General features: G+C 34.8%; 1 protein-coding gene across 6 annotated transcripts in view; it reads left to right on the forward strand.

The window, feature by feature from the left end:
• Positions 1 to 16,215, forward strand: part of MAP4K3 (mitogen-activated protein kinase kinase kinase kinase 3) — a 187,734-nt gene that overhangs the window by 149,670 nt on the left and 21,849 nt on the right. For all 6 annotated transcript variants that reach the window (XR_012004491.1, XM_072770434.1, XM_072770435.1 and 3 more), the window contains 6 exons: positions 1,533 to 1,575; positions 3,197 to 3,356; positions 4,194 to 4,306; positions 7,203 to 7,244; positions 9,914 to 9,998; positions 11,319 to 11,398. Coding sequence is in view for 5 of the 6 variants with exons in the window: in XM_072770434.1 (XP_072626535.1) it covers positions 1,533 to 1,575; positions 3,197 to 3,356; positions 4,194 to 4,306; positions 7,203 to 7,244; positions 9,914 to 9,998; positions 11,319 to 11,398 (523 nt within the window). In the remaining variant the exon portion in view is untranslated. The remainder of the gene's footprint in view (positions 1 to 1,532; positions 1,576 to 3,196; positions 3,357 to 4,193; positions 4,307 to 7,202; positions 7,245 to 9,913; positions 9,999 to 11,318; positions 11,399 to 16,215) is intronic.

Genomic DNA, 16,215 nt, shown 5'->3' on the forward strand with positions numbered 1-16,215 from the left:
CCATCTAAGATCTCAGCAGAATATCCTATAATATCCTCATTCTACCAACATTCTGTGAATGATTATTTTTGTACTCTAAGATGATGGAAACTTTTTCTCCAGCTTTCCTCTTTCTGACCTCTCACCAAAATTACTCTTAGCATCCATATTTCTAGCATGTACTTTAGAACTCTTCTAGCCTCTACCTGTTACTCAGTTCCAAAGCTGCTTCCACATATTTGGGTATTCTTGTTACCAAGCAAGTCTGTTTTAGCTTGGGCTGCCATAAGAAAATACCACAGACTGAGTGACTTGAATAACAGAAAGTTGTCACCGCTCTGGAGTCTGGGTATTTTAGATAAAGGAACTGCCCATTCAGTTCCTTTATCTAAGGAATAGGAGGGCCCTACTCCTGAGTTGTAGACAGCTGCCTTCTTATTATATCCTCAGATAGCCTTTTCTCAATGTGTACAGAGAGAGAGAAAAGGAACGATCTCTCTTACTCTTCTTCCAAGGTCTTTGTTGAATCAAGACCCCCACCCTGATGATCTCATTTAACCTTACCCTAGAAGCCCTATGTCCAAATACAATCACATTGGGTATTAGGGCTTCAACATAGGAATTTTAGTGGACAAAATTCAGTTCAAGGCACTGGCTAATGACAACTTTGAAAGAAACTAATTAACAAACAGTAAATACGTCTTGTAGTTTAATGTCATAAATTGGTAACTTGCAGATGCTATAATTACTACTATGACTACAAAGAAGCTTGTACTTGGTTGATTAAATTTCGTCTGATATGTTTTAAATAAACACATACATTGGATATAAGTGTATTTTTAAAGAGGGCATATTTTCACTTAGTGAAGTGAAACTAATACATAGTTTTTTTAGATTTCTTTTTCCTTTAAAGAAAGGTGCAGTTTCATAGTACAGTGACACCTGACTAATAGCTGGAGGGATGGAGGCATAGGTTTTCCTTTGTACCTCACTACTCTGTGACCTTGAGTCAGGTCACTTTACCTCTCAGCCTCCCTTTCCTCATCTGAGAGTTATGCTCCCTCATCTTCCAATTTTTTTGTACATCTAAAACCCCAGTAATGAATTTTAATGAATTTTAGCTTCAATCAAATAAATTCTACCTAAAATTTTACAGCAAATATATGTAGCTTTTGATCAGCTTCATCAGAAATATTTCATATCTAACGGTAGTAAAAATGAGGCTTGTAATATATTTTTATACTATATCATTTTGCTATTTTTCCCTAACCTAATTACCACTTATGTTTTTTATAATAATTACCTTCTGATTGATATAAACTGGAATTGTAGTTATCTTCCTGTTTTAATTTGAAACCAAGAAAGCATATCTCCTTAATTACTTCTGAATAAGTCATTCAGTATAACTTGAACATTTCACAGAATACTTTGGAAAACACTCATAATCTCAGAAAAAGGAACTTGTTTATGCAAATTTTCCTCCATATCTTTGAAAAATTAATTATATTTTAGTAACAATTTAATTCTGATTCTAAACTCTCATGTTTTTATAGTTCAACCATGAAAGCGAAAGTTCCACCTCCTTTGCCACCAAAGGTGAGCAGGTTTTTCAGTTTGAATTACGTGTGTGTGTGTGTGAGTGATCTGTCACTTCTTACTGTATTGTTTCTCTGTAGCTTACTTTCACTTGGAGCCACAAAAAAAAAAAAAATCATGAAGAAGTTACTAACCATGATATATATGATTGTGATTATTTTTGTCTTTTTTTTAGTTATCTACCTCATCACTTAGTGTTTATTCTAAATAGTAAGTTCTAGAAATTTGTACTTGAAAATGATTAATAATGAGTTAGTATTATTTCATCTGATTGGAAATCTCACATTTTTTCTAAGATTTTTTCTTTCAAAATCTATGTATGGTCTACTAGTAACAGATTTCCTGAGAATGAGTAATGGATAGCAATTTATCATAGATGTGTAACTCTCAGAAGGTACTTTTACATTAAAAATATAAGATAGGACAGTAATTTTCAGAAATTTTTATCAACAAAATCCTTTTGTTAAAAGCATCATAAAATACTAAAATTATTCTGATGGTATTTTTAAAAACAAAATGGGTTAATATAGTAATACTAATATGAATTTATTTTTTAAGTTTATATGCAGAGCAAATTTTAGTTATAAAATTGAACTAGTTAAAAATAAATAAATAAATAAATAAATAAATTGAACTAGTTATAAAATGAGCTGTAGTAAGGTTTGAAATTAGGGATTATAAATGACAATTGGAGTCTGACCAGTCTTGGCATCCAGTGGTACTACTATATTTTGTTTTCATTTTATACTTTTGAAAAAAATTATGATTCACATAGGTAGATAATATTGCACTTGCTTGTTTAGTTTTACATTAGAATTTCAAAAAGATAAGTGCTGCAGCAAGCAATCTTCCTAATAAGGGACACATTTATAAGAATGTATAGGGATCCCTGGGTGGCGCAGCGGTTTAGTGCCTGCCTTTGGCCCAGGGCGCGATCCTGGAGACCCGGGATCGAATCCCACGTTGGGCTCCAGGTGCATGGAGCCTGCTTCTCCCTCTGCCTATGTCTCTACCTCTCTCTCTCTCTCTCTGTGTGACTATCATAAATAAATAAAAATTCAAAAAAAAAAAAGAATTTATAAATTCTCTAAACTGTCAGCTGACCGGAGGTTTTTTCAATGCCTGCACAGAAAGTTTCTTAGCCATTCCATATTGCTGTGTTAGTATTCTCCAGTATGATAAAATTTTAATTGGTATCTTCTCCTGCCCTAGCTTAAAAGATTAAGCTTTAACATAAAAGACATTGAGTCATCTAAAACAGACAGTTTAGCATTGTAAAGAACTGAAATCTGATTAGCCTGAATACTTAAAATAAAAAGAGACTCATTTAAATTGGAGATCAGAAAAGAAAAATATTTTTACTTAGCAAGTCTACATAGGAAAGCTTGTGAAGGAATTAAGGGGCCTTTTTTTCTGAGAAAACCCATTATTGTACGTTTTAAGGATATATGTAAGATAATCAGATAGTTGAATAATCTTGAAGCTTAGCTAGTAAACACAGTTTAAAATCCTGATATATAATAGTATTTAATACGTAAGAGAAAATGTTTAATGTTTTACCTTTTGAATGAAACGAGTAATTTCATGTTTAATCATTGTTTCCTTTTCTGTATTTTTTCAGCCTAAGTCCATATTCATACCACAGGAAACTCATTCTACTGAGGATGATAATCAAGGAACTATCAAGAGATGTCCCACATCAGAGAGCCCTGCAAAGCCATCCCAAGTTCCACCTAGACCACCACCTCCCAGATTACCTCCACAAAAGCCAATTGCTTTAGGTAATGGGGGAAGGAAGGGTGAGAGAAGTATGTTACTAGGGTTTAGTACTGTGTAAAGAAAATGGAGGATATCCTTCTTTTAAGGGAATATTTGAAATTCCTTTGAGGGAGAGGAGAAGGAAGGCAGTTGACTGTAGAGATGTTTTCTGCTTTTTGCCACATGGTTTGAAGTGTTTATATGACAGGATTACCTGTTACCCATTCTGGGATTCAGATGTGCTTGTTTCTCATTTCGTATCTAGCCCTCTTCCCTCTTGGAGAATTGTGAATGCTAATTCATCATTTATCTTAGGTGGCAACAGAAGAAACTGAATTCTGAACAGACAGGGACAAGTTGTAGGCTACTTGTGTTTTAGAAAAAGAGAAGAGTACTACTCTAACTTCCTTATTTTATTTATCATTTTTAGAAAAATGATTGTCACTATTACTGGATATTTGCCTCCAAATTAATACTAGAAGATGCTGTTTTAATATATATTCTTGGATGTTATGCATAAAAAGCAATTTAAAAAAAAGAACAACTAAAGTTTCCTGGATAACATACTGCAGATTACCCTTTCCTAAAAGTAGTTATGTATTCAGTATTTCTTTGTCTTTTACACAATATATGTGCTTAGATATAACCTGATTTAAATTTGTATGAGAAAAATAGAGGTCTAAGTAGCAGAACATGCGTATAAGACTTTTTCCTTGAGTGCTAAATATTTCTGATGGGATGATCCCAAATGAAGGCAGAAACTGAAAGATCTTATTTTTCTTTCCTACTTGATGATTTTCTGAACGAAAGTTTTCATGAAAATTAATCCTTTTAAAATATATTTAAACATCTTACTGAAGGAAATGGAGTGAGCTCCTTCCAGTTAAATGGAGAACGAGATGGTTCACTATATCAACAACAGAATGAACACAGAGGCACAAACCCTTCAAGGAAAGAAAAGAAAGATGTACCAGTAGGTATTTATATTTATAAGCTCTACTTGTGTTTTTCATTGTGTTAAGTTAGTTTCGTTATAATTAATGAAACTGTGGCAATTATAGATTTTATAATATAGTATTTAATATATTAATTATAATGATAATAGATTGCTTAAATCTTTAAAAAAGTAACTGCTGTGACATACTTGAATGGTGGCCAGTTTGTTATAATAGTGTATTATAAAATGTGACCTTCTGTATACAGGTAACTATTATTCTCATTATGATGAGATTGATTCTTTAAAAGTTCATTTTTCAGTCTCAAAAAGTTATGGAAAGGACATGGACAGATAAGGAAAGCTAGAACGTTTACTCAGGACAAATTTCTGACTGTAGATTACATAATTCTTGGTATTACTACTCAAAAAAAAAAACTTAATGAGAAAAAATTATTTTCCAGTAGATATAAAATAACACTTCAGGAAAGATGAAATTAACCTTAGCAGCTTATTCCTGTTACAAATTTGGATAAAACACTGTGACACAATTATAAAACATAAATAATTTTTATTGAGAGATTAAAATATTTTAACATTTATCTTTCAGTGTAATACTTAAAAAGTCCTTAAAGTCCTCAATTCAGATGCTAATGAGATTTTAATTTTTTGTGTATAATATACACATATATTTATAGTATATTATATTTATAGTACATTTCAAATGTTTCTGCACATATAGCTATGTTTTTATGTAGTAAGCATATTGCTAGAGGCTTTTGTACTATATCTGATAGTCAACTTTTTTTAAGATTTCATGACATAATATGACAAACTTTATTTTTATATTCAGTTAAAGCATTTAACTGGCTTTATCCATCATAATTTGTGAAATTTAGGTAGGATGTTAACAAAAGCATAAAATGCCCTTCAGGAATAAGTTTTTATGAAGTCTCTCCAACTGAGCGGGGCCTCTTTGTTTTCATCAGTTTAAATTTTAGCAGCCCTGTTAATGTAGTAGTACAGAAATACAACCTACTGTTCTGTAGTACAGCATAAAAGCCTTTGGGAGATGTATACATTTTTTATGTATGCATTTTTAATTCACTCTGTTACCTTATTTCATTAGAAGGAATTACTATGCTGTAGTAGTGAAACTAAGAGTAATTCTGAAATATGTCCATGACTGTATGATAAGATAAGTAGTATCCATGACATATTGAAACATGATTACAGTTTCACCAGCTTGAAATTATTTATAGCCAGTTCTGTCAATTTCTAATGTAAATCTGGCAGTTAGAAGGTTCAGAGCTTCCTAATTAAAAATGTTTTGCTAAAGTAGATAATCTAACATAATTTAAGGATATCAATATAAAACTAAGTACATAAATTATTTGCAAAATGAAAAAAAATTGTCAGAAATTGGTAGCCGTAATAGGCTGTACATCCTCATATACATATCTACAAAGTAAAATTTCAAATAGTCTTAATTTCAAAACTGTGTAGTAGTTACAGAAGTAGTACTACACAGAATATTTCATCTGTATCATTTATATGATATCAATTAACAATAGTTTTTAAATTTTGTCATTCCATTTAGATATTTTTGACTTAGATTGAGAAAAAATTAGGATGTCATCGTTAAAATATTAAGATTAACCTCCAGAGAAGTCTAGACTTTCATAAAATTTGTTTAAAATATATAATCTCAAAGAGATTTCCTTCTGTGGGGGACAAATCTTATACTCCAAGTCATGTAGCCCCTTAGAAGAATATTTCACATTCTTGAGCATGTTGTAGATAAACAGTTATGCAATTTTTACTCTTCCTTATAATTATCAGTATACTTTGACCAGTGATTGATAAATTTGAATCCATCAAAATGTGAAACTTCAGTTGACATTGTAAACAAGGTTAAGATAATCTACAGACCTAGATAAGACATTTGTAATGTGTTTAATATAGTATTCAAATCTAGATTATATAAAGAACTCAGATAAGAAAAAAGATAACTCAGTAAAAGAGGGAAGAAGACAATTCACAGAAGAGAATATATAGATAATGAATAAACTGGTTTTTAAATATTCTCAATTTTCCTAACAATCAGAGGCCTGCAAATTAAGGAGAAAACATTTTTTACTGATCAGTTTGATAACATTGTCTGTGAAACCATAAGGAACCAGCGCTCTCCAACGTTGCTGGTGGGTATGTTATGAAATGAGCATTCAGAAGGACAGTGGTCGGTATCTGCCAAAGGGTAAAAGGTGCAGCCCTTTTGTTCCAGTGGTTTCTCTTTTCACAGCATACCCTAATAAAGTCATTCATACATTGCATAGTAGGACGTATACCAGAGTGATTATGCAATGTTGTTACAGTAAAAAATGAAAAATAACTTAAAAATCCATTAATAATTAGGGAATAGCTAAATAAAGTATGTTCATACTGTGCTCCAGTTAAAACAGATGAACCAGATGTGTATATTGATACGAAGATCTGTCCAAGGCCCAACATTAAGGCAAAGAGGTTGATAAAATAGTACATAACTATTTGTTCTAAAACACACACAAAAACAGTGTTTTCTGTGGGTTTTATATATATACATACACACACACACACACACATATATACACACGCACACACACACATGCACAAAAATGGGAATATACACAAATATATGAATACCTATAGTTGTCTAGAAAAAAGGTTTGGAAGGGTACACACTGAACCAGTTTTTTGGGGGAGCATGTATCAGGACTGTAGAAGAGTTAAAGAGAGCTTCAAAAAAAAAATAAAGAGAACTTCAGCCTATTATATTTTGTTTTACAAAGAAAAAGTATTCATGTATTTTATTTTGATATATATGTTTGAAATACAGTATTGTTACACCAAACAGCAACAAAAAAAAAGTGTATTCATGCATGTATTCTTTTTCTAGAAGCCTATTAGTAACGGTCTACCCCCAACACCTAAAGTACATGTAAGTATAAATATCAGATAGATTGTTTTCAAGCTAAATACAATGGCAGATAATTGACTATCTTTGGTTAGATTTTTTACCTGTTTGATTCTCCATTATTATTGAAAAAGTCTGTAAGATTGCTAATTTAGGGGATCCCTGGGTGGCTCAGCGGTTTAGCGCTTGCCTTTGGCCCAGGGCTTAGTCCTGGAGTCCCGGGATCAAGTCCCGCATCAGGCTCCCTGCATGGGGCCTGCTTCTCCCTCTGCCTGTGTCTCTGACCCCCACCCCCCCCACCGTCTCTCATGAATAAGTAAAGTCTTTTTTAAAAAATAAACATTGTTATATCTGAAAAGTAGCTTTTCAGAATAAAATTATGATAAATTATACATTTTAAGCTCCTTTATTCCAAAAATTGTTAATAATCTTTGTAGATATGTTTTAAAAAATGTGGAAAAGGCACATGAATACAGTAGGAAGTACAAAATGTAGATATGACACTTTTTTCCTAGCATTTTCTTTTCTCCTCTCCTCTCCTCTCCTCTCCTCTCCTCTCCTCTCCTCTCCTCTCCTCTCCTCTCCTCTCTCCTCTCCTCTCCTCTCCTCTCCTCTCCTCTCCTCTCCTCTCCTCTCCTCTCCTCTCCTCTCCTCTCCTCTCCTCTCCTCTCCTCTCCTCTCCTCTCCTCTCCTCTCCTCTCCTCTCCTCTCCTCTCCTCTCCTCTCCTCTCCTCTCCTCTCCTCTCCTCTCCTCTCCTCTCCTCTCCTCTCCTCTCCTCTCTTCTTTTCTTTTCTTTTCTTTTCTTTTCTTTTCTTTTCTTTTCTTTCTGTGACAGAGAGAGAGACTACAAGCAGGGGAGCAGCAGGCAGAGGGAGAAGCAGGCTCCCCGCTGAGCAGGGATCCTGATGCTGGGCTGGATCCCAGGACCATGACCTAAGACCAGGCAGACGCTTAACTGACCTAGCCACCCAGGCGCCCCTTCTAGCGTTTTCAGTTATCAAAAACTGAAGTTTAGAACTAGAAGGAATATTAAACGACCATCTGGCCCGAACTCTTTATTTGGACCATGAATGAAACAGACCCCAGAATCTTTGCAGAACTCCACCCATTTCCAACCAGAGCTAGAACTAGAACCTAGATATACCCCTGTGTTCCAGTTTGTCCTGGTTTTGCTTTTTGTTTTTTGGATTAGAGCATACTATCCTAGGATTAAAATTATATTAGCTCAGTGTAATTGTGCATTGGTATAGATAGAACTGCATTTTTGCTACTGCAAAAACCTAAAACATAGTGTGACGCTAATTTAGAAGGTGTCAGCTGCGTTTCTAATCTGTATTTTTTTGACTCTTCTTTTTAGCCTTTTTTAGTTTCTTCAATTTGTAATTAGTATAAAGATATAAATATTTTAAAAAGATATAAATATTTATACCGTATCTTATAAAGTAAGAGTTTTGAGAGCAAAGGTCTCCCAAGTTTATCAGAGACCCTTAACGGGACAAGATTTCTTGCTTGGCCATAGCACAAAACTCTCAGGTCAGGTGTGCAGCTGACAGGGAAGAGCTCATAACTGAAAAGCCAGCTAGGATCAACTATCCAGACTAGCTTAGGTTGGGTTGGTTTGATTGTTTGGCACCTCATTTCATCAGTTGGATTTTTAGGAGTTTGGCAGGCACCTCCACATACAAATTTTGGCAGCTGTCTTAAAGAGTAATTATCAAGATTAGGTTTCTTGTTTTTTTTTTTAAGATTTTATTTATTTATTCATGAGACACACAGAGAGATTGGCAGAGATACAGGCAGAGAGAGAAGCAGGCTCCATGCAGGTAGCCCAGTGTGGGACTTGATCCCAGGACTCCAGGATTGTGTCCTGGGCCAAAGGCAGGCACTAAATTGCTGAGCCACCAAGGGATCCCTAGAATTAGTTTAAATGATACAGTTTCTGCCCTGCACCATAAAAACATTTTTTATTGGTCTTCTACCACCTGATGGTACTACCAGGTGGTGCTTGTTTTTTGGTACTAAGATCTTAAAAAAATACTGGTTGGTAGGCTTCTGTGAGTAAAAAGGAAATCTTAAGGTTTATTGTTTTATTTTTTACATTAACATTTTTATAATCCATTATAATCGACTATAGTAATGTATTCTGTTTCTGGATATCATCTCCATATTTTTGAGGAAAATATTCTAGCTATAAAATGATGCACAGTGCTCTTCTCACCAAATATTTTTGTATTCTTTTCCCCCCAAGTTGTTGGTAGTAAAAGTGATTAAATGAATAAACCTTCTTATATTTATTTATTCTGACCTAAACAACAGTTTCAAAATTAACATTTTACTCTTTGAAGATAAAAAAAAAAAAAGTTCAAATGAATGGTATTGTGTTTCCTGATAAGGTGTTTATTATATGAAAGACTTGTAAATGAGCTTGATAAATATTAACATAAATAAAGCTTTTTATTGAATCTATCCAGGGTGAATTAAGCGCATGGCTTATGTTTATTCTTTATTTTTAATGAGTACAGACCCATGTTTTGAAGTCTGTAATATGAATTTGAAATCAGCTATACCTGTTTCATGTTATAATATTAAATTCAATGATTAATAACATTATAAGTCATGAAATGAAATTTTCATCTTGATTTACTTCTTATCAAGGAATATTGTATTGCTTGGTTTTTCTTCGTTTTTCCAGATGGGTGCATGTTTTTCGAAGGTTTTTAATGGATGTCCTTTGAAAATTCACTGTGCAACATCATGGATAAACCCAGATACAAGAGGTAGTACCATATGTTTTTATCTGTTACCTATTTGTTTTTTAAACTGAGGTCATGAAAGCATTCAGTTTTCTTCATGTTCTGAATACCTTTCTGAAAAAATTTTGGTTGTGATTTTTAAAAATTATTTAAAGTAAATGTTTCTTTATGTTGTTAGCAGTGTTTGAGTTGACTCGTGACTGAAATTTCACTGTGGTGCCCATATCAATAGAGTGAAACCATATACTCTATGTCACCCTAATTACTTCTAGAAAAGTTTTTTTCTGCTGCTGCACATTCAGTATCTTTGCGTTTTAGGTACAGCTGTTCTTAAAGGAGTTTAACTACCCGGGATCCAGGGTATAGTGACTACTTTAGAGGACCTCTCCATCTTAAAGGAGATCATATTAAGAATCGTCATTACTTCCTGACTAAAGACTATCTGCATTCTTTCACTATATATCTGTATCTTAGTATCTGTGTATATAAGATCTATGTGAGTACATGCCCACATGTCGTCTTACTGAATCTTTTAAAAATTCAAGGTGTAGGAACTGGTATTTCACAGATAAGGAGAATGAATTCAGAGAGGTTCATTGTTTCATCACCAGTCAGGAGTAGAGCTGCACTTTGAACCCAGTTCAGTTGTTTTGTCAGACAACAAAGCTTATGCCTTTAATCTGCCAGCACTAATGCTAAATTATGGGCAGTATAGGAATGCTCTTGGCATTCAGTTCTCAGCATACCTCAGTGTAGTGTGGAGAAGTTGTTGCCTGTTTTTTATTATCAAAGCAGATCAGACAGGACCATGACTAGTGTACCATCTTCTAAAAGATACTGAGTAGGAGCTGTCCAAGTTTTAGTTAACTTTTTGAATAGGCCAGATCCTGGTTGGTTGGTTGGTTTTCAGATCCTGGTTTTTTAATGCTACTGCTATAATGGTCACCCATCTGCAAAAATATCTTTAAGCTGTACCAGTTCTTCTTTATTTATGTTCTGTATATCAATTGTACATGATCCTTTATTAAAGGAATTTTAGAAAAGGAACTACAGATTCTCTGCCAGTTCTCAGCACCCTCTGATGAGTGAAGAACCCTAGCAGTCTAGTCTTCAAAACCCGTTTTACATAAAAGTTTGCCTTACTGCTTTGAGGCTGGTATTTACATATAGCTCAGTTCACTGAGTTACAGTGTTTATCCACTTACTTGTATTAAAATATATTTATTGCCTATCAATCACAGTAATTCTTTCTTCATGTTATTACATATTTATTCAATCTGTATATAAGTCCTTTCTGAAAGTATTTTACATATCAAAACCAGTGAATTACTTTTGCCATTTCAGATCAGTATTTGATATTTGGTGCCGAAGAAGGGATTTATACTTTGAATCTTAATGAACTTCATGAAACATCAATGGAACAGGTATGTCATTTTAAACTTTCCCTTTTAAAAAAGTATATATAGGTACTAGACAAAAAAAAATTCACTTCTAAGATTTTCTGCCTCTTATCCATAAAAGCTCCATGGAGCATGTTGTATTTGTCAGGTACTAAGGACACATTCACAGGACTAGTCCTCACCCTGCAGGACCTCACAACATAACAGAGAAAGAGACATAGCAGTCATTATAATACTCAGGTTAGGTATCACACTAGGAATGAGCTCAAGGTAGAAGCCACAGAGGTGGGAGTCATTAGTTCCTCCTGTGGGCAGGTGAGAAGAAACCATCCATGGCAATGAGTGGAAGCTTCATAGACAGAGGGTAAGTATAAAGCCGTGGAGTTGTGAAACTGCATGACAAGAACAGGGAACCATGAACAGACAGTCTGACTGGAATATAGAATGAGTGCAGAATAGTAATAGTAAATGGAGGCAGGTGGGGAAGGCAGCTGCCACCCGCAAGCTTTGTGTATACCATGCTGTTGACAAGATCCATGTCTTTAGAACTGTTTGCAGTGTGATGAGAGATGACACAAGATATTTTGGTCAAAAGGTGAAGAAGCATTGAGGCAGGGCAGAAGTGGAGAGGACAGAAAGGAAAAAGTGGAGTTTGGAATTATATGAGGACATTTGTTACTGTCCAGTGGCTGAGCATTTAGTACCCAGAGGCTAGCAATGCTAAACAACCTGCAAAAATGATAGTGATTGTGTTAGCAGCTAGTATCCATATAAAACTTACTATGTGCCAGATACTGTTTTTAATTTTTTTTTTAAGATTTATTTATTTATCCCAGAGAGAGAGAGAGTAGGTGGAGGGAAAGAATCTCAAGTAGACTCCCCAGTTAGCAGGGCTCAGTCCTATGACCCATGGGATCATGGCCTGAGCTGAACCCGAGAGTCAGATGCTCAACTGTGACTGAGCCACCCAGGTGCCCCTGCCAGATACTATTTTTTTTTTTCAGATACTATTTTTAAATGCTTTGTATAATAAACTTACTTAATCTTCACAATTCTCAAAGATGTATACAATCATGAATCACATTTCCGATGAGAAATCTGAGGCACAGAAAGGATTAGGAAAGGATTAGTAACTTTTCAGAGATCCCACAACTATTAAGTGCTGACTGGGTGGGATATGAGTCCAGGCTAGCTAGCTCCAGAGTCCCATGTCCTTAACTACTTCACCTCACTGCCTCTCCCACTTGTATTGCTTCTGTAGAGAAACACTAAACCTAGAGAAAGATTAAAGATCTGAAATTGGCCACATTGAATGACCACTTCACCATGGAAGCCAGGAAGTCTAGGTTGAGTCCCGGTCTCCAGCATGAATAACAGCAGTACCACCAGTCAGGGACAATATACAGAAGGGCAAGTAGATTTGATGGGAATGATACTGCATGCATTTTGGTCCCAGTAAGTTTTGGGTGCCTGTTGGGTATAAAGCTGTCCATTATCAAGATAAATTGAAAAAAAGAAAAAAAAAAAAAGATAAATTGATTACAAATACAATGGAGAGGAAAAAAAATCTAATGGTAATCTCTTAACCAAACATTTCCATCTTTTCTCACTGCAGCATTTTTAATTTAGATTTTCTAACAAGATCCTAAACTGTATGATATACTCTAAATCTTGCAATCTGGAAGTGGTATATAGTGAGGTGGCTGAAAAATACTAGGAACTAGAGAAGTTATTTATTTTCTGATTATATATAATAATCAGTAACTAATTCAAAGGTAGTAATACCTTTCTTGGACGTAAGAAGATATCTAAAAGATATCTAAAAATCACCTTACAAATAATAGTATTAATTTTAAGGAGCAAACCAACTTCATGCATAGTTGAGGTAAGTATTTATCCGCCTAATTCAAGGGACAGTCAAGTGAAGGTGCCCACCACCTCTCCCAGTACTAGTCTGCAAGAAGTCCCCTCCTGAGATGCTTCAGTATTGGAAACTACACTGATTGAGTAATAATATTCTGAGCTACACATGCCTTACAAAGTGAAACCTTTTCCCTCCCAGAGGAAGCCCTTGGAAGTAGGGAATGAGAATATATGAGATCCTGAGGGGTTTTTTTTGTCTCGCTGTGAAATTATTAGGTGGATTTCTCTCTGTCCTCTAGGGGAAAGAGACCAGGTAGCATGAGTCTGCTAGATAGGGGAAGACACCGGAAGGAGAGAAAATGACACCAAACAGAGTCCTGATTTTAAATTTTTTATCAGCTTTTATTATTTATAGTGAAATATTTGTTGATTGCTCAGCGTGTGCCAGTCTTCCACGCCCTTGTTTAATCACCACAACAACTCTATTAGGTATAGGCGCTCCATTTTACAAATAAGAACACTGACTCACAGAGATCACATTATCCCAAGTCACAGTCACTGAGAAAGCAGATATCTGAGTCTATGCAAACTATAGAACCAATTTATTATATAGTTTTATTTATTTACTTTTTGCATTTAAAAATTTTATTTAAATTCATTTAATTAACATAAAATGTATTATTGGTTTCAGAGGTAGTGGTCAGTGATTCATCAGTCTAATATAGTACCTATGCTCATTATACCACGTGACCTCCTTAATGCCCATCACCTAGTTACCCCTATTCTCCAGTGACCCTCAGTTTGTCTCCTATGATTAAGACTCTCTTATGGTTTGTCTCCCTCTATGATTTCATCTTGTTTTATTTTTCTCCTCCCTTCTCCTATGATACTCTGCTTTGCGTCTTAAATTCCACATATGAGTGAGATCATATGATAATTGTCTTCCTTGATTGATTTATTTCACTTAGCATAATACCCTCTAGTTCCATTCACATTGTTGCAAATGGCAAGATTTCGTTTTGGTTTTTTTTTGATGGCTGAGTAATATTCCATTGCATATATATATACACCACATCTTCTTTTTCCATTCATCTGCCAATGGACATCTCGACTCTTTCCATAGTTTGGCTATTGTGGACATTGCTGCTATGTGCAGGTGCCCCTTTGGATCACTACATTTGTATCCGTGGGGTAAATACCCAGTAGTGCAATTGCTGGGCTGTAGGGTGGCTTTGTTTTCAGCTTTTTGAGGAACCTCCATACTGTTTTCCAGAGTGGCTGCATTCCCACCAACAATGTATAAGAGTTCCCCTTTATTTCACCCAGAACCTACTTTGCTAAAAGAAGTAGACATTAGAAATCTAGAAAAGCTTTAGGGTTTTATTAAATGTGGTTAAAAACTAAAATCCAATGTGAAATCCACTTAATATAACTTTGTATAAATACTTTTTCATTGTCCCTATGTTGATAATTTATTATGCAAGGAGTTTGTGTCTTGCCCTGCTACTTTATGTATGCTTGTATTCAACAAGCTAGCTCACTTATATTTACAAATATATCATCTCACAATAAGCCATAGATTTAATACTAGAGAACTGCTTTTTGTTTTTTATGATAAATCCAGTTCAAGACAGTATTAAATAAAAATCAATTTTTTGCTACTTTGATAACATTGCTATGTGACTTATAAGTCATTGCCCCTTTTTCTGCCAAATTTTCTCAATATAGCCAATGAATTTCCAATTCTATTGTGAATTTTTTTTTTATTATTTTTTTATTTATTTATGATAGTCACACAGAGAGAGAGAGAGAGGCAGAGACACAGGCAGAGGGAGAAGCAGGCTCCATGCACCGGGAGCCCGATGTGGGATTCGATCCTGGGTCTCCGGGATCGCGCGCTGGGCCAAAGGCAGGCGCCAAACCGCTGCGCCACCCAGGGATCCCTCTATTGTGAATTTTTTATGAAGAGTATAAAGTAGGAAATGTTTATGTCCTTTCAGTCTAAGACACAGCTGTAGGCACATTTTCCAAAATTAAAAACTATGGCAAAAGTACAACATAGAGAACATAGTCAATAATATTGTAATAAAGTGTATGGCAACAGATGGTGGCTACACTTATCATGGTGGTCATTGGATAATGTATAGAATTGTCAAATCGCTATGCTGTGCACCTGAAATTAATATAACATTGTATGTCAACTATATTTCAATAATAATTTTTTTAAAAAACTATATTGCCATGTTTTATTTGGAGAAATTAGATACTTTGAGTATATTTTGCAAATATATGAAACAGGTTTTATATAAAATAGATTTTTTGTTTCCCTTTTATTATTACCTTTTCTCCTTTAATTATTTAGGGCCATCATTGAGACTTTGTGCTTTAATAAAGGAAAGTCCGTAGATACCTTGGTATATTTCATCCGTCCCTTCATTCTCTCTGTTCCCTGCCCACATCCCAATCTACTTTGGAGGAACTGAAGCAGGAGCTGCCAGATCCCAGCACAAACCCAACACTCAGGCTTGTTAAATCAGAACACTTAACTATATTCATCGGTGGCTCTCAGACCAGTATGCGTCGGAATCACCTGGAGGGCTGATTAAAACCTAAATTGCTGGACCTACCTTCAGAATTTCTGTTTGAGTAAATCTGGGGATGAGATCCAAGAATTTGTATTTCTAACAAATGCCCTCGTGATGCTAATATTGCTGATGCAGATGGAGGGACCACTTTGAGAACCACTGATCTTCATGATAAAATGTCTTAATGAGAGCAGTTATGTTTTACCTTCAAAGTATATGGACTGTGTTCATGAAATTCCCTCTTCTTTTCCCTAAATACTAATCACTTTCAAACTTACAGAAGTGACTTTCAATTCTTATGGGCTGTATTTCAGAAATGAATCCCATATTTATATTCTTAATTATTTGTGCATTTTCATTATGTTCTCTCAGGCTTTTTTTCCTCCATACCTG

The sequence above is a fragment of the Canis lupus genome, chromosome 12 (assembly GCF_048164855.1).
Source record: "Canis lupus baileyi chromosome 12, mCanLup2.hap1, whole genome shotgun sequence".
In the NCBI taxonomy this organism is placed as follows: domain Eukaryota; kingdom Metazoa; phylum Chordata; class Mammalia; order Carnivora; family Canidae; genus Canis; species Canis lupus.